The sequence below is a fragment of the Symphodus melops genome (assembly GCF_947650265.1).
Source record: "Symphodus melops genome assembly, chromosome: 17".
In the NCBI taxonomy this organism is placed as follows: domain Eukaryota; kingdom Metazoa; phylum Chordata; class Actinopteri; order Labriformes; family Labridae; genus Symphodus; species Symphodus melops.
The window spans coordinates 2,673,015-2,698,766 of NC_136707.1; the positions used below are offsets into that span (position 1 = coordinate 2,673,015).

Below are 25,752 nucleotides of genomic sequence, written 5' to 3' on the forward strand. Positions count from 1 at the left end.
GGACCTTGAATACTTGCAGCTCTGCCCCTTTTTTGCATGAAAGCAGTCCTGCTAATATGGTTGGCCTATAGGTTGACTTGAGTTTCTTTTTAGTCAGCCTACATCTGAAAGTACGAACGACCCCATCTCGTTTATGGAAACGTCTTAAACTGACATCACGTTTTAGAAAGAAAAAAAAAAAAAAGCTGCATCTGTCATGGTGCTACGAGTGTTTCTAAGTTACCTCAATGCCTGTTTTCCCTGAGATGTGGGCATGGTCACCTTGGTGTTGAGGAAGTGACGTTGGACAGCTCCTGTTAATTCGCTCTTCACCTCCGCCTGACAGAAATACTTCAAACCTAATGCCTGCTTAAATGTGCATGCACAAGAATTTCTATTGCTCTCGATGTTTTCAACATTTACACATCCACATTTGAAAATGAATACATGTTCTTCTATGAACAAATGAAACCTTTCACCCCTCCAATGTATCTTTATTTATTTTTTGTTCAACAAACACATCCGATCCAAGAGAAACTTTATTATTACAAAGCACTTCGACAGCCAACAAGCAGAGACAGACGGCATGGATTTGGCACCTGGTATCAAACTGCATTCTGGGATTTTTTTTGTTCATGATGGGGTGTGGGAGTCAAGGGGAACCAACAGCATTCAGAAACACAGAAGAGGTGATGATTGGCTGAGAGATGTGACGTATGAGAGAGAGAGAGAGAGGGTTAATATGATCGGAGAGATTTTATGAAGGAAGCTAACGGACGTGTTTCAAGTTAGCACTAGTTCCATGGAGTCCAATGTTCTTCATTAGGAGTGTTGAACTGGATCATTTCTACGATGCATCACAATGCAGACGTGAAAGATTCTGCATCGATGGTGACATTGAGCTCATTTATCTGACTGCTTTTCTTCAATGATGAAAAAGTAGCCACGTGCAGTAGTAAAGAAAGTTGGGGATGCATCGTGACGTCGAATGAAATCATCAGGATATTGTAGTTGAATTGAATCATGAGTCCAGTGACGATGTACAGGCATATTCTCTGTTTTCTAATACTTGATGGATCTGATAAAGGACAGCATAAACAAACCACAGTGTCTCCTCAAGGACTCCTGTGAATCCTGTACGTAACTGCTTCAATCAAAGTCCTTGTAACTTACTCAAGGATTCCTGTAAAACCTTCCTCAAGAGAGGACTTTATTTTCTCCTTCACATATCTGTAATTTGGATCACTCGGGCTGTTTCAACAAAAAGTTCCCTGGTTTTTGTTTCGATGTTGTGATTGGCTGTGAGCACGACGTTTAACCTAAACTGTCCATGTTTCTTTCCACAGGTTGTGTAACAGTCAGTCCTTCCTGCTGTCCTGAAGTCCATAGCACCGTTTCAAGAACTTTTTTTGCTCTTTTTTTTTCCAGGGACCCTCAAAACCCTTTAAGTACTCCCAGAAACAACTCACAGTTTCCACAATGGCAAAATTCACTTGGTATGCCCGTAAATAGAGCGCAACTCTTAACCTTCCTCAGCATAAATCATAGAAGCTATTAGCCTAGCATAGCACACTGACTGAAGAGCAAACTACTAGCCTTGTTTAGCACAAAGACTCACAGCAGGAGAAATTACTAGCATATCCTAGCTTAGCATTAAGACAAGAAGCAGGGAGAAATACTAACCTAGCCTAGCACAAAGTCTCACAGCAGGGGGGAAAACTACTCGCCAAGCTTTGCATAAACGCTGGCTGCTGACTCCTGAAAATATGTGTACAGGAATCCTCTGTCTGCCCGAGCAACGCTTCATGTGTTACCTGAATACCTGACTAAACTGTGATTGGTTCTTAATTTTTTTTCATCTCGGTAAGTTGCCTTCAGAAAAGCTTCACTTTTACTCCAAAAAATCTCTTCATCATGTTAGTGTGATATCAGGTGAAGGTCATGACGAAAAAGGCAGAATGATGATGGTGATGATGATTTGTTTTTTTTCTTCCTTTAGGTAGTTTCCTTGGTAACATTAGAGGGCGGGGTCTGTAGGCACAGGGTTATCCAATCACAGGCCTTGTTTGGCGAGGGAGGCAGACACCTGAGAGGCAAAGGGAAGTTATTTGTTGATGTGTGATTAAATGTTGCGTCACCTTTAAGTTTGAACCAGTAAAACTGTCACCTGGTCAGCCAAGTCGTTGAGAGGCGGAGCTTCAGCAGCGTTTTGGCTTCCAGGGGAGGAAGTGTTGCTAAGGTGACGAGGGGAGTCAGGCTGGACGACGATGTCTGCACCGTGGTCGGTACGAGCTTTGGCGGTCTCTCGAAAGGTCAGTTTTTGACTCTCGATCTGTAAACACACAACAATCACAACAGTGTTACAGGTGACATTAATGTATTGCTATGTACAGTATGAGACCCTCGCTGAGGGAAAAAGTAAGAGTGTTGGCAGCGTGTCTTCAGCATTTACCTTCTTCTTCCCTCCCCCTGGAACATGAGTGACGTTATCCAAAGAGCCAATTTTAGACTGAACAGTCTTAAAATCCACTTTCTCTGACTTGATCTCCAGCTTCCCTCCACCTGACACACAAACATACACAGTGCGTTTTACTAAAATAACCGAACGTCACACAAGTATGACAGTGTTGGTGTTTACACGCATAAAAAACTCCAGTTGAACTAGTTTAAAACGGCCTCGTAGTTGTGGAGGTCTGGAGAATGACTGCAGCTGTCTGGAGAATAAATGTATTGGCAGAGTCACGCCCTTTTCCCACATGCACAATACTCCAGAAATGTTCTGTGGTAAGCTGCATGTGGGAATGCAATACCTATATATGTGTATGTCTATATATGTATGCATGAATATATGTCATCAACATAGCATGGGACTCATTTGCTATGTCGATCATTACTAAATGGTCTTTTTTACATCATGTCCTCCTTCCTGAGACCCCCCCTCCTCCCCCCGCATGATTGCGGTGCATTATACTGGAATAAAACAAAACATTACGACACATTATACATATATTCAACACATTATATGTGTTACCTGGTTTGTGGTGGATGTTATCCTTCGAGCCACACTTTGATGTCACGTTACTGAGATCCATCTTCTTATAAACAATCTGAACCTGCGAACAAACAGACGGGTGTAACTATCTCTGTGTGGACACACACGCTTCTTTTAAACATGAGTTTAACGGGGCCCCCATCTGACAGTACTCAGCGTTGTTGCATTATTACTGTGAAACCAACGTTTGTCAAAGAAAGTCAACAGATACAAGACAAAGAGGTGATGATGATGGTGATGAACGCTGGTTGATTTATTGATTGATTATGCCAAAAGACTCCAGTATCTCCACCGTCCATGGCCTTGCTTTCTACCAGTGTGAGTCCTCAGAAGTATAGGTAGACAAAGACAGGTGTTACCTTGCCCCCTCCTGGTGAGTGTTTGAGGTTCTCCGTGGATCCCACCTTTGACTTCACGTTGGTGAGGTCAGGCATGGGGTGGGATTGTAGGGGAGGTGTACGTCCACGGGCTGAGCTAGGTGACTTAGGAGGGGTGCGGACCACTGCCACCTGTATGTGATCAGTACCAATAAATTATTTGTGTCTTTACTAACAAAGCTGTGCGACTTGCACCACAAAGGCAGACACAGGTCATCTCTCAGATCTCAGACCTTTTTCAAATCTCTGTTCGGAGTCGAGGATCTGCTGGCAGGAGAACGACTCCCTGGACTGTTGACTCCATCCACTGACTCTGACACACACACACACACACACACACACACACACACACACACACACACACACACACACACACACACACACACGTTAAACTCTGTGATATTGGACAAACTGATGTAAGCGGTTGAACTGCTGTAGTCTTGTACCTGTACTCTTGGCTGTGATCATCTTGGCTGCTTTGGCTCCCCCTGCTGCCCTGGAGGCCTTTAACGCAAATATTATTAGTATTAATTGTTTTTTTTGTTTTTTTTACAAAATCTGACAGAATCATTAAATCGTGTTCATGTTACCTTCCCAGTTTCTTCAGCAGCTCCCTTCACAGCTGCTTTTTCTGAACAGCAGAAGAAGAGTCAAGGGTGTTGTTAATATGACATCATAAATATGCTGTGCATGTCGAGTTTATTCCGCCTCATGTTTTAGACAAAGAGACATCTTATGAAGATATGAAATAAAAAAAAAACTGTGATGTGGCTGGTCAGTATAATTCCCATGATGCAAAGTAGATGAAGATAGAGGAGAGATTTTTTTTAACTTATTGATTATCTTGTATTGTGTCGTTACTAGACAACCTTTTTATTGCTTCATTCCGTTCAATCGATATCTAAAATCAGTCTTTTCCTGCGTCTTCATTTTAATTCAAAACTTAAACTTGCTCTGCTGCATCGTGGGAACTTTGACTGCAAATTAAAAACTACATCAATAAACAGAAGGCGGGCAGCAAACAGGAATCGCTAACTGAGGTGAAATGCCATGTTTCCATGACGACACAAAAAAAAGTAAACGGGAAGTGTTCAGTCTGTGTCACTTTCAAAACAACTGACCAAAAGATAAGAAATGTTACTGAAATCTGACACAGAGACGGAGCGAGAGGAGGAGAAAAAAAAAAAAAAGAAGAAGTGGGAGAGTACAAGGAAAGAAAGGGTGAAAGGGAGAGAAGCTGAGGAAAAGTGTCGAAGCAAGAGAGGAGGAGAGGTTCAGAAAGACAGACCTTTGTTAAGAGGAGGAGGAGCGCCTGATTTCCTAACTTGTGCAGCCTGTTTAGCTGGAGGAGCGCTTTTTGTCTTGGGCGGAGCAGCCTGTTTTAGCGGGGAGGAGGTGCTCGCTTTCCTCACCGAGGCAGCTCCTGTGGGTGGAGCTTTGGTTCTGGACGGAGGAGTGGCAGCAGAAATCGTGCTCTTCTTCTCTTTGCCGACGACTCCATTGGCCCGAGGAGCGCTAGCATTAGCGGCTGAGACCTCCTCGTCAGCAGACGGTGGAGGAACAGAAGGAACGTGGTGGATCAGCGTGTTTGCTTTCACCTCCTGGAGGTCGAGCTGCTCCACAGCAGGACATGCTGAACTGCTGGGAGGGCTTGTTTTTTCTACGTCTTGGGGAGGATGAAGCTCTGAGGGCTCTTGCTCCTCCTCAGCTCCATCAGAACTCTCCTTCCTCATCTGATCCTCCTCCTCTTCCCTTTTAACTCCTCCTTCATCCGGAGGTGTGATGGAGGAGCCGGGGGATTCAGCCTGAGCCTCCTTCTCCATTACAATCTCTTTGTCTTCTCCTTCTCGCTGCTCCTCTTTCTTCATCAGTACAACTTCTTCATCCTCTTCCACCTCCTTGTCCTCCTTGTAAATGTGTTTCCTCTCTTCCTTTCCTTGTTCTTCTCCTCTCGCTTCCTCTTGCTCCTCTTCTTCTTCTGCTTCTTCTTCTCTCGCTTCCTTCTCTTCTTTTTGTCCTACATCCTCATCCTCCTTCTGTTCTTCTCCTGTTAATTCCTTCTCCTCTCCTTCGACAGCCTCCTCGTCGTCGTGTTGTTCTCCTCTGACCTCCTCCTCCTTCTCGATCTGCTCCTCGCCTTTGACCTCCTCAATCTCTGCTCCTTCTTCCTCTTCCTGCTCTGAAGGAGGAGTTCTGAGTTGCTCCTGCTTCTTCTCTTCCCCTCCATTTTTATCTTCCACCTCTTCCTCCTTTGACACCTTCTCATTTTCTTCTCCTCCTTCCTTCTCTTCTCCTCCTTCCTTCTCTTCTCCTACTTCTTCCTCCTCTTCTTTGTCTGCACCTCCGTCATCAGAGGGAGGTCTGGTGGGGGAGCAGGGAAGCTCTGGCTGCTCCTCTTCTTTTTCCTCCTCCTCTTTCTCATTCACAAATCTTTCATTTTTCTCTTCCTTATCCATCCTTTCTGGCTGCTCCTCCGGGCTGCTCCTCATCACTTCCCCCTCATCCCGTTGCTCCTTCAACTCCTCCTCCCGCTTTGCTATGCTTCCATTTGGAAGTTTATTATCCAGAGAACTGATGGAGTCAAGGTCTGAGGGAGGAGGAGACAAGAGGAGACAGGAGAGAGGAGGAGAGGAAAGCAGGAGAGGACAACAGGAGACGAAGACACACACTGAGAACAAATAAACTGACTGGATGTAATTGAACGCATCACCATGGTAACGAAGATGTCTTTGTCAAAGTGGTTGCTAATGGTAACGGGAGTTCCTGTTTCCATCAACAAGCTGACACATCATCACACAGGAGGACGATAAGGACAAGAATCCACCAGTCAGCATAGCGAAGGGACGGCTCTAGAAGCTAGCTGTTAGCTCACTTTTATTCACCTGAAAAGTGGTCTGCCTCCTATAAATACCCCCACCAGTATGCCAGTATAAAACGCTGACACATGCGCTTCTCATGAGCACAAGTTGAGCTGCCACACCCACTGCTCACAACCTGAGAATACGCATCACTTAGAATAGATGTTAACTTACAGATAATGGGGAGCTGAAGCAGCGTTGTTTCACCATCCCTACTACTATAGCTTCTACATTTATTTTGGTAACCTGAGTGTCTATCGACCCACAAAATTTCACATAAATCCATCCAGTCCTTTTTGTGGTCTGCGTTAAGTGTTACCACACAAAGAAAAATGCTCCGTTTCAAATGTTCCCAGTTTGTGATGTCACAAGTTGGATTCTGTTAATTAAATCCCCTCCCCTGGTATCTCCACCCATAGACTCCACCTCCAGCCTAGAGAAACACTTTTGCACAGTTCAGCCATTTTTATTGTCTCTAAAGAGTGATGTCTACTAGGAAAACTCAGGGGGGCGGGGTCATTGCATTTAAAGAGACACACACACCAAAACGGAGCGTTCATTATATTATGACCAAAGCACAGCACAGATATTTCATTTAGACCACAGGGGACTGTTTGAAAAGGTCAACAAGGGTAAAATATGTCCCCTTTAAGCTTGTGGCTAACCTTAATAGCCTATGGATATGTAAGCTAATGGATAGCAGGTGCCTAATAGTTATTAGTTCATGAATAATTGAAAGGCTGTGGATAGGTGTTATCAAGAACTGTCAGCATATGAGTGGATAGCTTTTGGATAAAATACTAAGTAATTCACGTTGAGCCTCTGGACGGTTGGATGCAGATTTGGCAGTTTTGGTTGCTTCAGGAAACCACGTCACTGACACAAAATACTGCAGTTTCTTAACGATTGTACAAAGTATGGCAATGTTGTTAAAATAAATACAGTTTTTATTTTTTAAATGCTCCTACCGCCTGACATGCTCTGGTCTGCAGGGGCGGGACCACCTCCAACGGGGGCGGAGTATCCATCCATCTTCACTCCTACAGAGGAGAAAGATGAGAGGAAAAGGAGGAGGAAGAGAGGAGATGAGGAAGGAAAGAGAGGAAGGAAAAATAGGGAGCAGAGTGGATGTGTAAGAAAAGGAAAGTAAGTAGGGGGATACGAAATAGTGAAAGAAAGGAGGGGATGGAAGGGAGAGGGAGAGGAGATGATAATAGCAGGAGAAGGATGGGAGAATGACAAGAGTTGAGGAGCTTTAGTGGAGTCAGTGCGCATGCTCAGTAACACAGTAAATCCTCCATGATGATGATGCAGCAACAAAACCAGTAAATTCAGTTTCTAATAAATTCTCTCTTTCCTCCACCTGTCAGTCACTGGCTTGCACATGAGTAAGCGCGTTCACGTGCATGCCAATATCTCCTCTGTCTGTCTGATCTGAATCCTAATTAGCCAGAAGGCTAACAGGCGGCAAAGCAGCGGCACTGGTGCGGCTTATGTAACGGTGGCAGGCGGTGAGAGAGCGGAAAATACCTCAGCGAGCGGCTGCCGCCTCTGCCGCCGCCCCCACCCAACCTCCAGACAGGGGAGCGGCAGAGACACATGGAGCACAAACAGAGAAGCAGACAGACAGAGACTTTACAGGCAAACAGAGGGAGAGAAACTAAGATTAACGTAAAGAGACAGACAGAAGAGGGAAGAAAAGAAAAAGGAACACAGAAACAAAAAAAATCCGCAGAAAGAGAATTTTTCAGTGTCTCACCTCCTTGCTGATGTCCGTCTGTCTGCTGCTCCACCCTGCTGCACTTCCACCTGCTGCCGCTCTCTGTGGAGGGGGCGCTCTGCTACTGCTGCATGCCGGGAGACGAGGCGGTCATTGCCGTGGCAACCTGCGGCACCTGCGCACTGTAAAGTCATCAAAGTACATGTATTTATAGGGAAAATATTCTGAATTAAGTCACTCACAAACTTAATATAGGCTACTCAGTGTTGTTTTACCTTACTTTGTTAGGTACATTACTGGTTTTTATTATTCTGAGAGCAGCAGATAAAAAACATTTCAAATGAAATAGCTTCATTGGCTTTACAATTGGTACATTTATTATAATAACGAAATAGAAAATTTTGTCTTGATAATTAGGACTATAGCAATAATAATGCAATCATACAGCTCAGTTATTTTTTACATACGGTGACTCTGTCTGTCTGTCTGTCTGTCTGTCTATCAAAGTTTAGCTGCTTTGGTTCTGATCAGAGTTTCATCACACACACAAAAAAACGTGACTCGTATCATTTGGATCAATTTATTGATTAAATATAAGACATCAAAAGACACAGAGGAGTCTCACATACACAGTATCAGGCTGATGCCAGTTAAAAATCCACTCAGGTGATCATGAAACATTATTTTACTTCAGTATCTGGTGAATAGAACAAGTGCCCCCTGATATCAGAACGTCAATTTAATCTGCAAACATTATAAACAAGTATTTACAAAATGTTTTGATATCAGGTATTGTTCCAGCAATTTCAAGCAAACAATGTCAGTGATGTCATAGTTATACCAATATGAATTCATTCATTAGAACAACCATGCATGCACACACACACACGCGCACGCACGCACACGCACACACACACACACGTTAAGGACGACTTCAGGTCCAGAAGGAAGAGTAGCAGTTTATGTTTTATCCTGAGTGTTTCCCTCTACTCACACTGCTACCTGCTATGCTACGGTTACTATGGTTACTGCTGTTACTGTTAGTACTATACTATTCTCTATGAGGGCAAGTTTTCTTCACTTCAAGACACAGTTAACGCAGCACAGTGCAAATGTGCACAACTTTACAATTAAAGATGAATATATATTAAATATCATATATATAACTTTTGTGTACAGCGCTCATCGCATGGAAAGTGCAAATATTCAAAGTACAAAAGCAAGTCTGCAACAAATTGAAGAGAAACTCCTGCAGCCAGTCCTGATGCTCACAAATTATCAAAATATAATTTCAGTGAATATTTGTTCTCAGACTGTTTTTTTAAATTAAGAATACGTATAGTATGTGTTTGTTTATCCGTAGCAGTTTATAAAAAATATATATTTTAACAATCACCTGTGTGTTTTTAAAGTGCTGCAGTAATCATCTGATGTCCCATAATGTTCATGCTGTTGTGCACCGAAACACTGCGGAGGAGTCTATGTTGAAATACTTCACAAGCAACAAAGTTCACACTGTGTGTTTGAACAAAAACAGTTAAAAATAATAAATAAATACAAAATGCAGAATTTGTAATAAATAATAAAACATTTGTTCACTCTAAAATCGGTACATTGTGCTTGTAGACTCTGGTTTCATCATGTCATCATTGATGGGAAAAACTTACGTTACTAAATTGGTTATTCTTTATTAAAGCAGCTTGTTGATTTGAGTGAAAGTGCCCCATAATAGTCACGTTTTCAGATTCATGTTTTCTGTGTTCACGCTGCACGCTCTGGTCACCCGTCTGAGATCAGTCAAATGCCAATTTCTGCTCACAGAAAGGTCTTGAACTGCAATGCATGATGGTATATATTGCTTGGATAGTGACCATCAATTGAACACTACTTTTTACAACGCATCGTGGGATACATCGAGTGCACTAGTGTAGGACAATGCGCACTTAGATTCACTTCTAAATGGCGTATTTAGTGCACTATATAGTGAGTAGCAGCATATACACTGTTGTTTGGGTTAATAAGCAGGTAGTATACATTGTTTGAGTATGTAGTAGGCAGAACGTTAGTATGTGGTTTCTGACACAGTCTATGTCTCCGTTTAAGTCGATGATTGGTCGACTCGTGCCTGCAGAGAAACATCTTAGTCGTGTTTGTCTCACTGACTTGATACCGAGAACAAAACTGATATAGAACCTGAAACCAGAATCCCTATGAGGGTCCGAAGTGATCCACCTGAAGACTGTTTGACATATCAACCAATTTATGTGTGTTTTGTTGTGACTGTTAAACCGGAGAAAGCTGGTGATCAATATAATATCAGCTCATGAACAGTTAGTAACACTGGTAAGTCAATAAATTAATTATATCAACACAGTCCTGCTGCTTGATGCCACACCTGTAACGCTGTAGAGGCTGCTGATTGGTGGAGTCCAGTGATTGGTCAGTACATCAAGAGGGGGCGGAGCCATACAGAGTCCTGACTTAATTGGTAGTTGGCTCCAAAAGTCTGTGTCCTGCTCTGTAAATCCCTGCTTTAACCTGATCCAAAGGTTGGTTAGGTGAGCATCTGATTGGCTGACTGGAGTGACATCAAATGTTGTAGTTGGACGAGTTTAGACGAATTAGAGGTCAGAGGTTGGAGGACTGTTTGATGCTGTGGAAGGAGACTCTGCTTGGGGAGGTGGGTATTGATGTGGCACGTACCACCCGGCTCCGGAAGGAGTGACGATCCTGCCAACGAGTCCAACGCTTCCTGACCGCAGAGCGCACCTGCACACGGACAGACAAACAAAGTTGTCAAGGTTTCATCAAAGTTATAATAACAACGCAAAGGGGTTTTAAGGAAAGAACCGTGTGGCACACCAGAAACACAGGAATAGAATAGAATAGAAATTACCTCACTGTTGAGAAAACAGTAGAAAACAGAAACAAAGAAACCCTGTAGTGATAGACAGAGGGAGAGAGAGTTAGCTGCTAACGCTGCTGATAGGTTGCTAACAGTGAACATATACCGCGAACAGTAACAGGCTGCCTACATTACTAATATGCAGCTAACATTGCTAACAGGATTCTAATAGGGCTTTAAGACTATAAGGTATTAAGCTGCTAATGGAGCTAGGCTGTTACCAATGCTACAGACGTAGGGTCGCTTGCTTAGCTTAGCTTAGTTTAGCTTAGCTGTGCCATAGTTTAGAGTCGAAGGTCAGTCAGATGGTCATGGTGTACATGGATGACGTGCACCTGGAAGGACTCCAAGATGGAGTTAAAGTAGATGAAGACAATCTGAGCGACTTCGTCTTCTCCTCCAGGATTCACAAAGAACAACATGTAGGTGATTCCCAACAGAGGCAGCAGCACCAGAGTCGCCTTCACTGCCTTCCTGCAGGAAGTAAACGACGGCAGGATTCAACAGAAGTGACCGTTCATCGAAAACAGCTTTCTTACACGTTAGACAGATCTCTACTTCCTGTTTTGAGTCTCGTACCTGTACTGCATGGTCTCTGAGGTGGTCGACGCCCTCAGTTTGGTCATCAGAATCCGAACGATATTGAACAGGAAGACAAAGTTAATCTGAAAAAAAAAATAAAAAAAAAAATGGAATAGGACACAATGCTGATCTACCTGTTGTACTCTGTGTCTGTCTGTCTAACTTATTCATCTCCACAGCTCTAAATCTATTTGTAATAAAGCTGTATGTGTAATTGTGGACTGAATGTGTTTTTACCAGCAGGACCAGGATCATGGGACCTTGGTAGATGTAGTCTGTATAAACCCCCGCCTTCTTTCCAAACCAGCACCTGTCAGTCAAAAGATACAGCCATTATCTCCTCCTAAGGAGGTTAACTAGAAGACGTTAAACCGACAGGTGAATCAGGAGACAGGTTGGGAGAGGAAGAGTTAAAGAGAGAGGCGGATTCAGAGAGAGACAAGGGGTGAAGGGAGACAGTTCATTACTGTGGTAGTGTGACTCACTTTTCATTGTCGTAGTAAAGCTTGCCAAAGGCCCAGAACACTATGATGGGGAAAGGAATACCTGCAGACAAAGAGACAGGTAGACAGTCGGTCAGACAGACAGGGAGGAAAACTGACAAGTAGCCAGACAGAAAGGCAGGAAGACGGCGATGAAGACGGGTACCCCAGCCGATGCAGATGAACATCCACTTCCTGAGTTTGTCAGTGGAGTATGTGAGGACGACTGCCGTGTGAAGATAACAACCTTCACCAAACATCCAGAAGAAGTTTGTCACATGGAAATAATTATAACCTGCTGTCACCAACCTGCACCACACCTGAAGGAGGAAGAGGAGGAGCAGAAAGGGAAGGAGCGGTAAAAGGTGTGTAAACTGTCAAGTTCAGTCTGACGGGTCAATTTATCACTTTAGACTTTGTGTGTGTGTGTGTGCGTGTGTGTGTGTGTGTGGTCACCTGGTTGCTCTCGGTCACAGCAGGGTTCATGGTGAGCTGGACGATGAACCAGGTGGCGTTCCTCAGGATGAACGCGGAGATCAGATTCCAGTGGATGATGTTCCTCAGACAACGAATGCTCCTGTAACACAAACACGCAGTCACACTCTGCAGGAGAGGACGTCAATGTGAGTATGCTGAGATTTAACTGTAGTTTTATTTTAAGCCTCAGGAGGGCACTGCAGCCTTAGAAATGTTTGTGTCCCTTTCCCATTGGCCGGAGAGCGACACAGACAACACAGGCAGACAGAATGAGAGACGGTCAGGTGGGTTACCTGAGTCTCATGAAGACTGTAAAGGCGAGCAGCAGAGCTCCCAGAGAGATGCAGTGACCCAGGTAGTTGATGATCACTGCAACTTGATAGTGAACTTTACTCTTCCTCTGCAGAGACAACACAAACACACAAACAAATGTTAGAAGTTAAAATAAACAGACAGCGGTTGTTGTTGTTGCTGTCTGTTCGTGACCCTGTTTTTCTGACCCCTCCAGTCACAGCACATGGTTGTTCATCATTAACTGGATCTGCTCATCCTTTCTTTCTTTCTTTCTTTCTTTCTTTCTTCTCGCTTGTGGTGGATAATGTACGTATGACAACTTAAGTAACTAGCAGAGCTGAGCAAACATCTGTTAATCCATTCATTTAAAAAAGAAAATGATCCAAACTTTTTACTTAGTTAGATTCCATTATTTCTAGCCCTTATCTTGCAGCAGTGCAGCGCTAACTTGCTCTGCAGGAAGTGGGGCAACAATTGAATTATGAGCCAAAAAGCCCGCCTCTGCCCCTGGTGCTTTTATTAAGACAAGCTGCTTGACCTACATGAACATCTGGAGCACCACTGAAGTGAAAACAGTTGGTGATATATCATATGTATCAAAAAAATAATAATAATTAAAGATTTCCAATACAGATCTGTGTGTAATTGGAGTTTTAGTCATCATGGCTTCTTAAGAAGTCCAACCTTTCAGCAATGCAAAGAGCTGATGTCTTTTTATTAACAGAATTAACTAAATAAGTACAGACGTTAACAGACTACTGATTAACGTAGTTACATTTTTAACTCTAAGTCACCAGATATCTCCACCTCTCCTCCAGACCTCTGTCACTAGACCTACGTTTCTGGAACCAATCCCAAGATCTCTTTATCTAATCTATATATTTATGTAACTGGACATCCAACAAGCCCTAAAAGATCCCTCAGCTGCTGTAACTACTCTGTGGATAAGTTACCGCGCTGCTCTAACATGTCATTAAGCAACCTTAACTAGTTCGACCTGAGAAGCTTCTAACTCGTCCGTACCTAGTCCTGAGAGATCTGCAACTAGTCCCAGTCCTGTGTCAGAAATATTTCACAGTAGTTCCCAGTGTTACAGAGATATCTGTAAGTATCCCATGACCTCTGTTATTAGTCTTTGGATGTTTGTGTCCTGAGATAACCAGTCCACAGACCGCTAGATCAGAAACTTGTCATCGATCCCTCTAGTTACTCGGACTAGTTACAGAAGTCTGAAGACGAGTCCGCTGCCCCTGAACCAAACTGTACCTACAGACCGCAGACCGCGAAACATGTCCACACATTTATTTTATATACAACTTTTAAAGTTTAAAATGTTTCAGACTCCACAAGGACAAGATATATATCAAGTGTCATGATGAGTGGGTCTGTTGCCATGGTGACAGCAACATAACTGTCGGCCTTAGTTTTGTTTATAGGAGAGAAAATGATGCCAAGTATACAAACACAAACAAAAGTGAAGAAATGCTCGCAGAGTGTGTCCTGTCATGATGAATATTTATGCAACTTGTATTTCATCGTCGGTTTCCTTCAACAACACAAACACAAACACACACACACACACACACACACACACATTTCTCTCATAATAATTACGCCTCTGTGACTGGCTGGTAGCCATTTGCTGCTGTCAAAGTAGGGAGGAGAAGGAAATAAGCGACATATTCTCCCAGTTGGAAAGAGAGAGAGGGAGACATTTACAGTGTTACATGTTAGAGTGTATGCACACACACGCACACACACGCACACACACGCACACACACGCACACACACTGAGTCCAGATGGTTCTCGCTGACGTTTTGATCTCTCACTCTTTCACTTGTCTTCTCACTCTTTTCATTAAGGTTTCTTTCGTTTTCAAATTTTTTTTTTTCTCTTTTAATCGGGTGTGTGTGTGTGTGTGTGTGTGTGTGTTTGTGTGTGTGTGTGTGTGTGTGTGTGTGTGTGTGTGTGTGTGTGTGTGTGTGTGTGTGTGTGTGTGTGTGTGTGTGTGTGTGTGTGTGTGTGTGTGTGTGTCAGCCTGGACAAAGAAAACCTGCCAGTCTTATTAAAACAAGTGTCCAGCTTGTGTCACCAGAACAGAAGATGTGTGTGATCTGAATTATGACTGTGAACATTTCAATGTGCCTAACATAGAAACTAGGATTATTAATGTTGCTATAAATTAAAATGTATTTTTAAACTGAACTTTATATAACAAGATTAAATTCCGTTTTTTTGCTCCTCCCTCAGAATTTTTTTCTTGTTGCTTCGACATTTAGTCTCCAGATTTCAGACAGTTTCTACAAAATGATGCAAGGTTGACAAACTGTTTTAAAAAAAAATATAAAAATCTCTGCCCTCTGAGTGATTCATTATAAATGACAGGATCAGAAAAACACATTATCACCCAATAGATGTGTTCGGTCATCCAAACGAACACACACTTTGTCTCTCACACACACAAACACACACACACACACACACACACACACACACAGGTCCTAAAAGTGTTTTCTTGTCGGGTGTCTCGGAGGACAGAAGTGTTCTATGTGTGTGTTTAGGAAGGACACGGTTTTTCCTCTTTAAAAAAGACTTTGCTCTTCAGTCGAGGATAAAAATCCTCGTACGTCAGAACGGTTTCTGCTGCAGCTGTTCGTACTTAACGAACATACCTGTGACATCAAAAATCAGCCGCAAAAGCTGCGAAGAACTGTAAGGTCTCCAGCTGCATCCTCTCACCTGTTTGAGACAGACCTCTCCTGTCAGTCAGTCACACCTCAGTATGTGTGTGTGTGTGTGTGTGTGTGTGTGTGTGTGTGTGTGTGTGTGCCACATTTCATTTACCTGTGCTGCTGCTGCTTCTGTTGAACCCTGATTGGTATGCAGCTGCAGCTAAACAATCAACCAATCAGATGGGAGCTCCTGTCCACTCAACCCTAAAGAAGATTGGCTGGCTTATTGACAGTCTGGGCGCAGCGTCGTTTGTTTTCAGCTCGCCACTCTGCCTCTCGTTGTCTTTTAGTCCTTATTTGTTAAATGTTTTTTTAACTCGTTCTAAAAACACACACACACTCACATTAGCTTTAGTCTACAGTATGTTTAGAAACACAAGGTTAGGGATGCTGTACATTTGATTTGAGTCAGTTGGATTAAACTTTAAGTAAATGAGCTAAATGTTATTGATCAGACAAACTGGCCCTGTTTTCATCTCTTATTTCCCCTAAGTTCTCCACCTCCCCACCAGAGACCCTAAAAACTCTCTTTCTATTTCTTTAAAAATAAACTCATGTGGTAAGTGCAAAAAAAACCCTGCAGTTTCTCGAGTGTCCACTAGAGGCCGGTTTCCAAAGATCACACACACATACCCCTTATTATAATATCTGATTTGACAGCAGAAAAAAGATTGTGGAGTCACAGCAGGGGGAATTTATGAAGGATTAGCTGAATTCATAATTAAGCGCGTCGCTGACCTGACTGACAGGAGGTCACGGTGAAGAGGACTCGTCTCTGACTGTCTTTATGTAGACTGAAAGTTAGGTTAAGACAGCATTGACGGAAGCACGGAAGCCCCCTTTATTGACCAATGGCAGACGCCACTCAGGCTTTATCCACTATTATTTACACTCCACGGTCTCCACCTGTTCTCTTTTCCAATTACCTGATATTGACGGATGTATTGATCGCACTCACCAGGACGATGATCTCGGTGCACTGACTGTAGTTTCCTCGAGGAGCCCAGCTGCCGTTGGACTGACACTCTCTGTACACCTTGTCTGTGCGCGACACACACACACACACACACACACACACACACACACACACACACACACACAAAGTTAAAAAGACAAAGATCATGGCATGTAATTGAAGGCAGCTAATTGAAACGTGTCGATGGGTGAGCAAATCAGAGAAATCTTCAGATGAGGAAGAAGAAGAAGTGGAAGTGAAGGAAGAAAAAAGAAGAGCAAGATGAAGAAGTATAAAAGCATGAAGAAGAATTTAAAAAAAAGGAAGAAGAAGGAGCAAGAGAAGAAGAAGAATTAGAATAGGCTCATCAGGAGAAGAAGAAAAGGGACAAGAAGGAGAAAAAGAACAACCTTTCATTTCTGTTCAGCTATTTCACAAACATGTTCCTCCTTCTTTACTTATTAATATCGCTGTTTCGTCCTGTGTGCCTTTCTTCTTCTTCTACTTCCTGTGTGTGTAGTTCCGTGTATAATTTGTGTATTTTTAACATGTGCTGCCAACGTGAGCAGGACTCCTGTGTAGAAGGCATCTTGCGTCTCAGCGGGATCATCCTGCCTAAATAAGGGATTAATTAAATTTGCTAAAAATTAAAAAAAACTCATTCACTGAACTGTTTTATTACAATGAATCTTTCGAATGGATGCCTGTGTGCTTTAAACGGTGTTCGGCGCAACACGGCAACACCAAAGATTTCATTTGGTCCTAACTGATGTGACATCGCCCCGAGTCCCCCGAGGAGGAGGAGGGCGGGCTCAAGCAGCCGGTTCGATCAATAAGTCCAGGCTTAGCTGCTCCGGTAACTGATAAGCTGAATGAATCAATACAGCCAGTCACTGCTGGTGACAGTTAGCTCATTAGCATGTAGCGTAGCTGAGCCAATCCGAGGCGACAGATTTAATGAAAAGGGAAGGGAGGCAGAGATGGTTTTTCACCGAATGTGAAGGTGATGATGTTGAAGATGATGGAGTGAGACTTAAGCTCCAGCTGGTCCCACATGCAAACACACACACACACACAGACACACACACACACACTGATGACTCATGCTATTAAGTCAGATCAACAACTAAACCTCTAATTAAACACCAAATTGAATGCCACCCACATACACTCAGTAATACACTCACACAAACATTTGAATGCAAACACACATCTTAACACACACACACACACACACACACACACACACACACACACACACACACAGATGGATGTAATTGAGCCAGCTGGCAGCCGAAGAGAAGTCACAGATCTTCTGCTGTGTCTCCTCACTGTTTGTAAAAGCTCAGAGTGCAGAGCTGGGATTGGCTCACATTTATTAGCTCCCCCCTGATTGGCTGACGGTTGAGAGCAGTTAAGACAGTATTATATTGACAATGAGCAGAGTCCCAGTTCTGTGTACATCATAACAGGATGCCGTATTGGGACGCTGCTGTTCCTTGGGTGTCTACTTGTTTATTTGATGAAAATGGGCATTTTAAAATGGGTGTTACTGTCAGGTTTTTCAGCCAGCCTCATGTTTACATTTTGGTCTCTATGTTGGTCATGGCGACCGCCATTGTTTGAACCTTAAAAAAAACTGCTTCAGTAAGGAATGTGTGTCTGTGGAAACACTTTAGCCCAGTCAGCTGTTATTACATCTTTGTACACTCATATTGGTTCCAGGATAGTGTAAGATTGGTTTTTCAGTCTGTGACTTCACATTACATTTCGGTGTTGCAAACGCAAAGGTCAGCTGGAGCTCAACATACACACAGAGTCAGACCTGTACACACACATACACAGCGCTGCGCTCCCTTTCTGGCCCAGCTGATCCAGTCTTGCCTCTGTTACTACCCCCCCCCCCCCTCCCCCACCCATTGCCTTCCCACAATCAGATTAAAAGTGAACCTTCCAGGGTTGTAAAAATCGTACCTTGAAACAGACTGAATAGGGCCACTGTTAAGTCTCTGTCCTAGTTCACAGGTAGACCCACCCTACTTTGTGGGCTGCGTGAGTGTTATGTGAACATCATTAACTAAATGAACTAAATGAAACTAGAGCTTGAAACCAGAAACTAATTCTTAATTTGATATTGAATAAATTAAATGAGAAGTTGGCTCAATTTCTTCTTCAGCACAGTGAGAAATGAGTGAAGTCGCCCCCCGCAGACCATCAGAAAGAATGCATATGTAAGACACTGGCTTCACCTTTGAAGCATTGAATACATGCTCTCTTTCTTTGGAGTCCATGAGACCGACGGGGACTTACTGGTGGTGTTGTAGTGGATGCCGTTGAACTGTTCAGGACAGGGTCTGGAGATCAGCTCTCCCGCTGCACTGCGAGGCCAACACGTTCCTATGCCATCCACGGACAGGTCACAGTACAGACCTGCAACCAGACACACTGCCTTAGAGTTATCTCAGAAGAGAAATATGTCTTTTGACCGAAGAAAAAAAAAAAAAGGATCGATTGTTGCAGCTTTAGATGTTATTTTATGACAAATTGACTGACCTAATCTTACCTCACATACATTTAAACATAAAACAGATCCACAGCTAGCCGTACAAACCTGAAGTGTTGCTCACGGTGAACGTCTGGTTAAAAAACGCCAACGTCCTCGCTAACACAGAAACGAGCAGGGGGAAAAAAAGGAAAGGCAGAAAATGTAAGCTTTTATTTTTTTTATGTTGGGAGATGGGGAGGGGTTAATAAAATGTAAGAGAGACAGGAGAGCTACCTGTGAGGTTGGTCGACAGCAGGACGAGAGTCTCACAGGTTAACTCTGCGGGAGAAACTCGCCCACAGAATAACAAACAGACACACACCACCTGGAAAACACCGAGTCACAACGTTACAACCATGTGGTCGGAGAAACCGTATCAACTCTGAGATCTCTGTTCACTGAGTAGATAAAGAAGTAAACAGACGCACACACGTAGACAGGTAGACAGAAACGAGTGTGTTTGTCAAGCCTTTTATAAACACACCTTACATTGACTGAAAGGTAGACAGGCAGGTAGATATGTAGGCACGCAGTCAGACAGGTAGACACACAGAGGGAGACAGACAGGCGCTGGTTTGTCCAAACTTTAATAAGCACATTAAACATCTCGCAGACAGACCGCCTCACAGGAACCAGGACCGAAATAGCTGAAAATAAATCAGCTAATAAAAACACATCTTAGTTTGAATGATTTCATAACTTTATTCCTTTCTTTTGTTTTCTCTCTGGGCTCTGTCGTGTTCATCCAACATGGCAGACGCACCGCCCGTCACTCAAGTGCTGTTTAAAATGTTCACATGACTGAGGGGGTTTTTGTGCGAGCAGATCCTCCACCAGACGCTCTCATCTGATGCCAGGAGGAAAGATTCACTCGACCGTGATTAAATAATTCAGCAATTAAAGTTATTAAATAATATCTGTGTGTTCATTATTCGCTGATTAGGATTCATTGGGCGTGACATACACACACACACACACACACACACACACAAACAGATTTATGAACATAATAATACAGCAGGCTGTGAGCAGTAGTCTCGTGTTTCTCGGGGATGGCAAACGCAGCAGGTCAGTGGGAGGAGTCAAGTGTAAACCAACACCTCGGTATCTCTGAGCAAACACTTAAAGTCATTACTATTATTCTTAGTTGCATTCTTATGTTAGCATGTCAGCTTAAAGCAAACCAGCGCATTTCTCTGAAGGGCAAGTCATCAATGAAATCATTTTTTGTGCCAACATTTATTTTTAAAGGGAGACGCATTATGGAAAATCAACTTCTACATTGTTTCTACAGCATATACTGTATTTTGGTGTATGTACCGACCCACACAATGTGAAATAGACTCATCCAGTCCTTTGTTTGTTGCCTGCCTAAGTCTTACAACACAGAGAAAAACACTCCATTTTAAAATTGCTCTCCTTGTGATGTCACAGTGGGATCCTGTTAAAAAAAAGATAAATAGATATATTCATTCTCCCCTTGTATCTCCATCAATGGACTCCACCCCTGGCCTAGAGTAAAACTTGCTTTTAAAGGTGCTATATGAATGAAGTTATAATAAGTTTGGGTAAGATACCATGTTATACAATTCTATGATACTCTGATTTAAAATGTAGTAAAATGCCACTGGATGCAATATGATGCGTCACGAATGATTACAATTTGATACCATGAATCGGATATGATAACATACGCCGAAATACTCTTTGATATTATATGATATGATCAAATAAATACAATACGATGTGATGCACATCAACACGTTTTCAAACGAGATTACGTTACGATTAACAATCAATACACATATGATGTGAGGAATCAGGAAATCTGACGAGGACCGATGTGTTGCTTGTATTTAGTTCTTCCACTGCAGCACTGATTTGAAAACGCTGTTCTATTGATCCATCTTTAAACTGGGTGAATTTAAATTTAAGTCTGCTTGATGTTTATCAGACGATCTTCCTTGTTTTGTGGCATGTCTTATAACATTAAGTAAAGAGACACAACTGACTCACATGTTCAAAGAAACATAAACAGGCTAAACACAGCAGGAACTTTGTGTGCGTGTGCGTGTGTGTGCGTGTGTGTGTGTGTGTGTGTGTGTGAGTGTGTGCGTGTGCGTGCGTGAGAGCGAGCATTTTGCAGGCGAAGCGTTCAAATCGGCAGAGAGGTCCCAGGTGGTGTTGTCCATATGGTTGGCTCTTCACTGATGCCTCCCCTATAATTACTGTAAATTACCACATGTACAGTGTAATTATGAAACCCCTGCATTAAAACACTGTATCACCACGTAGACGTGTAGTGTCTGTTGCACAGTATGCATGTCGTTAGCATGTGGATAAATTATCAGTATTTATCGACAGAATACATAAATACAAATGTAACGATGAATCACGATGAAGAGGATGCATTGTGCAAGTCCTAGAAATGAAAATCTACATATCTAATGTGGTGATTTTTATAAATGTTTTTAATCGAGTTTTTCATGTTTTCTTTGTCTGTTTTATTTTGATCACTACTCAATAAAAAAACTTTTCCATCCACAGCCTGTTCATTAACCTGAGCTTAATGGGATGCACCCCCATGAGATCTAACAGCTGCAAGAGTCGAACATTGAAAATGGGGTCACGTTCATCGAAGCCCCCCCCCCCCCCCCCCCCCCCCCCGAGTCCAAAAGAGACGTCTAACACTACGCTCAGAGGAGCAGAGGTCAGTGAAGGCAGCACAGCAGGTCGCCACAGAGCAAAGGTCATGACCAATAATTACCACAGAACGACAAAACGGAGAGTCAGTCCACCTTAAATCATAATCTGGAGCTCATGTGGCAATCAGCTGTTACTGATGTGGTGTGTGCATGTGCGTGTGTGTGTGCTTGTGCACAAGCGTGTTTGTGTGTTGGGGGGGTCACATATGTTTGACAAGAAGAGACACATTTTTACAAGCTCACATCTGCTCTTTGAATGTTTTTATCTTTTAATAGATTCATATTGTGACGCTTTCTCCGACATGGCATGTTTAAAATAATCGAACACTTTTCGTTTTTATTAAATTCTCATAAAAAATGGTTGTTGTATAATCTTTGAATTAAATTAGCAAGGGAGTTTATACGTCACAATTAAAGTAAGAAAATGAAGGGTAATTTTTGTAATCACATATATTTGAGTCAATATTGTAACCATAACCATTTTTATAATTAGTCCATAAATTGATCTAATGACCCGCCAGCTACTTGCTGTGAGACAACAGCACTAATTATTTCGCCGAAGTTAAAAAAAAGCAAATAAAAGAATCAGCAATAAGAGATGAAAAACAGTGAAAGTGAAGGCTTAATTTGACCCGAACAAAAGCAAAGAAAGAAATCAAGGACAACTCCACACTGACCCGAATCAGTTTGTGACAGAAGATGAAAAGATCATTTCATTTCGTTTCTTTTCTTCGTCTCTCTGACTGCAACCCATCCGACTCGAGTCTCTCTCCACCATGCTTTGTTATTTAACATGTACACCTTTAGTTTCTGTTTTCCCACCAGGCCGTAGAGTTGAATCTTTTTCCCAGTTTGTTTTTGTTTTCACGCTACCTCAAGCATCAATCGGACCATTAAATTCCTGCATGTGTGTGTACTCGCTGGACTCTGTGTGTATCCGTGTGGCAGCAGCAGGTGGTGTTTAGCTGAATCACCGGCGTTTCAGACAGAAACAACACATTCCCTGCAGTTTTCAAATCTTATAAAACGTGAAATGTGAGATGTTTCTTGTCAGTGAGGAGGTGTGATGAATAAGAACATCAGCCCACCTCCTCCTCAAAAAAAATCTTAAGTGGACAAACAGCAGGAGGCTTGATTTGTGAAGCGACCAGTCAGCACCAGCAGCTAAAAACATCTACGGAGAAGCTAATTCAGACCCTCAAACCACCAACCACTTTGTTAGTCCACTTGCTAGGTACATGGCGTTATCATTGCTAAGATGCTACAGAGCTATATAGTGATTGCTCAGAGTAAAGGTTATAGGTTGAAAAACATTCAAGTGGATTACAAGTCTTGACTTTCTGATTTCATGAATGTTCTTCTATACACTGTTAGGTTATTCAAAGTGATAGCCAATATGTTGCTAAGTGTTTTTTAAGTGGTTGAATATTGACGGCTAAGATTTACAGGTTCTTGCTTTGTGTTTGCTATGTTGCTGCTTTGTGGTTACTAAAACGCTGCTTGGAGATTTCCAAGGGTTTGTTAATGGGTTGCTTAGCTGTTTATCATTAGTTGCCAATTGGTTGCCAAGCGATTCTTTAGATTGATTTTTCTTTTACTGTGTTCTTAGTAAGGGCTTAGTGGGAAGTAAGTGGTTGATTATCCAAAGTGGTTCCTTATTGGTTGTCTAAGGGTGTTTTAGTGGTTGCCAGATGGATAAGTTTCAGCTTTTTTTTTCATTGTGAAGTGGTTAATAAGTTGTTTCTCAGTGGTTGCCAAATGGTAGGGGATGGCTTAGTGGTTGCTAGGTGGTTACCAAGTGATAGCAGGATGAAAACAGGAAACTTGTCATGGCGTTGAAAATATTTGAGCCGTGATACGAGCAGCCCTCTGCAGGAGGACTTCATTACCCAGACACCAAATCTCTCCATGTATCTCTTTCTCTGTCTAAATAAATTGTGATGAGATGAGAGGCAGAGGAGGAAGAGGCCGAAGGAATGAATAGAGAAGATAGAAACAGGAAGTGATGGATGAGTGTGTCGATCGCCCCCTCAGGTGCTGACAGTCATTTTATGCCCCTCTCGCTCTCTCTCTCTGTCTCTCTCTTCTTCTTCCCATTTCATTGTCCGTCCTTTAAAACTGAATGAAACAGACCTCAGCTGTGTGTGTGTGTGAGTGTGTGTGTGTGTGTCTCTGTGTGTGTGTGTGTGATCCAGTGTGTGTGTGAGTTCTATATATAGAATGATGTATGTTGGTAAAACGCCAGCACCCTCCAGCATTAATACACCCCTCTCTCTCTCTCTATGCGTCTTTCTCCTCTCTCTCTACGTGACAATCAGACAAAAACGAGGAAACTTCAAGACTTTCCAAAAATGTAAAGTTGTCTCTAGAATTTTTTTTTAACTCCGTCAAAATAAATTTGACCACTGTCCACAGAATCATGAAACATGGGACATTATGGAAAACTGTCCATCGTGCCAATGGGTGCTATACGATCTGAGCTAACCTAAGATAAAATGACTTAACCTGCGTTTATCTGAGTTTTAGGTTTTAGGTGTTTTAGGGTTAGAAGTGAAGTTCTGACAACATATCTGTTCTTGGTTCCTCTGTGTTCCTTCTTGTTGGATCTTCAGTGTCCTTGTTTGTTTGTGTGGGTTCTTCTCTGTTTATAAGTCTTTCCATGAGTTTCTCATCGTTATTCTTGGTTCCTCTTGGTTTCCCTGTGCTTATAGATCCAGTGGGTTCTGTTTGGTTCCCTTGACCTACGTTATGCTCCTTTGGTGTCCTCCTGCTTACTCTGTTCCGGTTCATGTGGGGGCACCTTTAGCTTACTCCATGGGTTCTTCTGTGTTTCTGCTTGGTTCTCTTGGATCCTGTTTCTGTGGGTTTCTTTTGGTCCTCTGGATTTTTCAAAGAAACGTGAGTTTTTTGAGGATTCTCGTAGCTTCTTTCTGGTCTACGTTCCTTTGGGGTCTCTTTGTTGTTGGTTCTTTCTATTGGTTTCTCAGGGCTTTTTTTTTTTTGGCTTTACGTTGGGCTACTCTGGGTCCTTGTTCCTGTTGATAATTGTGGATTGATTTGGGCTCCTTTGGGTTTTAGGAAGTAAATGATGGTTTATCTGCAGGATTCTGTATGATTGAGCTGATTGGTCTCAGATTCCAGCTGTTCCAAGTCCCAGAAGGCTAAATTGTCCTCTTGCTGTGTTTTAAAGGTTAAAGACGAGCTTCGGGGTGTAATTGGCTGTTAAAGCATCAGCGACTCCTCCTCCAACCGTTTGACATTTTTCCCTTTTTTTTTTATCAAAACATTTTTGATTCATCTGTCTGTCAAACAGATAAGACTACATTGCAGAACTGATCTGGTCCTTTGATGCAGGCCTATCACACTGTCTTCATCAGAGACGTTTATGTTTTTTCTTTATTTATAAAATATGCTCAGAAACATCTAAACCACTGCACTTCAAACTCCTGCTGTACATAAGAGCTGGGCACTATAGTTCATCTTTCACAGGGACACTTCAACAGTTCAGGATCAAACTGATTGCCTATATATAATTGGACATCCACTCTACCGCTGAGCCACAGAGCCCAGATGTCTTCGTTATGGGTCTTCAGCAGCATACAGATGAGGTACACCAAATGGCAAGCAGATTTTTAATTATTAATATTTAGTTTAAATAGAAATGTTTGATCAATTAATGTTTATTTTACAAATATATACTATACAGACACACACACGCACACACACACACCTACACACACACTTAAACACGCTGTGGCTCACATGCACGCGCTCTTACCTGCTTCAATAGTTTCTCCATCTCTCTCTCTCATTCGTACGGTCGCGTGTGCTTTGGCACGCGGTGCTCACAGCGTTCCGGTCCGGTTTCCCACCCGTGACATTTCGTTCCAAGTCAATACAGACGGACCACACACAGATCCACAACAGAGAAGCTGAGCCGCAAAACCGAGTAGAACCGAGCCCAAGAGAGTCGGTTAAGATCCTTCACACTACACAGAGGAAAGAATAAAGAGATTCGGTTCAGCCGGTTCGTTTTGGCACGAGTCTGTCCTGTTCGGGGTCTGTCATTAGTCCTGCGTACAGAGAGC

At 42.7% G+C, this 25,752-nt stretch overlaps 2 protein-coding genes across 3 annotated transcripts; both read right to left on the minus strand.

Moving 5' to 3' along the window:
• Positions 1-754: 754 nt before the first annotated feature.
• maptb (microtubule-associated protein tau b) lies at positions 755-8,143 on the minus strand. Its single transcript, XM_079367229.1, has 11 exons — positions 8,026-8,143; positions 7,235-7,306; positions 4,697-5,995; positions 3,999-4,039; positions 3,855-3,912; positions 3,642-3,721; positions 3,391-3,540; positions 3,011-3,092; positions 2,432-2,541; positions 2,147-2,311; positions 755-2,065 (listed from the first exon to the last, which is right to left on the minus strand). Exons 2-11 carry the CDS (start codon positions 7,296-7,298, stop codon positions 2,033-2,035), a joined length of 2,082 nt encoding a protein of 693 aa, XP_079223355.1. The 5' UTR covers positions 7,299-7,306; positions 8,026-8,143; the 3' UTR covers positions 755-2,032.
• Positions 8,144-8,937: 794 nt separating this feature from the next.
• Positions 8,938-25,752, minus strand: crhr1 (corticotropin releasing hormone receptor 1). 2 transcript variants are annotated; one of them, XM_079366067.1, is made up of 14 exons: positions 25,443-25,752; positions 19,194-19,284; positions 19,026-19,076; positions 18,725-18,844; positions 16,418-16,500; positions 12,726-12,832; positions 12,412-12,532; positions 12,122-12,275; positions 11,959-12,019; positions 11,711-11,783; positions 11,471-11,556; positions 11,227-11,365; positions 10,883-10,924; positions 8,938-10,755 (listed from the first exon to the last, which is right to left on the minus strand). In XM_079366067.1, exons 1-14 carry the CDS (start codon positions 25,461-25,463, stop codon positions 10,615-10,617), a joined length of 1,290 nt encoding a protein of 429 aa, XP_079222193.1. In that variant the 5' UTR covers positions 25,464-25,752; the 3' UTR covers positions 8,938-10,614. The 2 variants fall into 2 exon arrangements, with proteins under 2 accessions (XP_079222193.1, XP_079222192.1); XM_079366066.1 differs by having other exon boundaries at positions 11,959-12,275.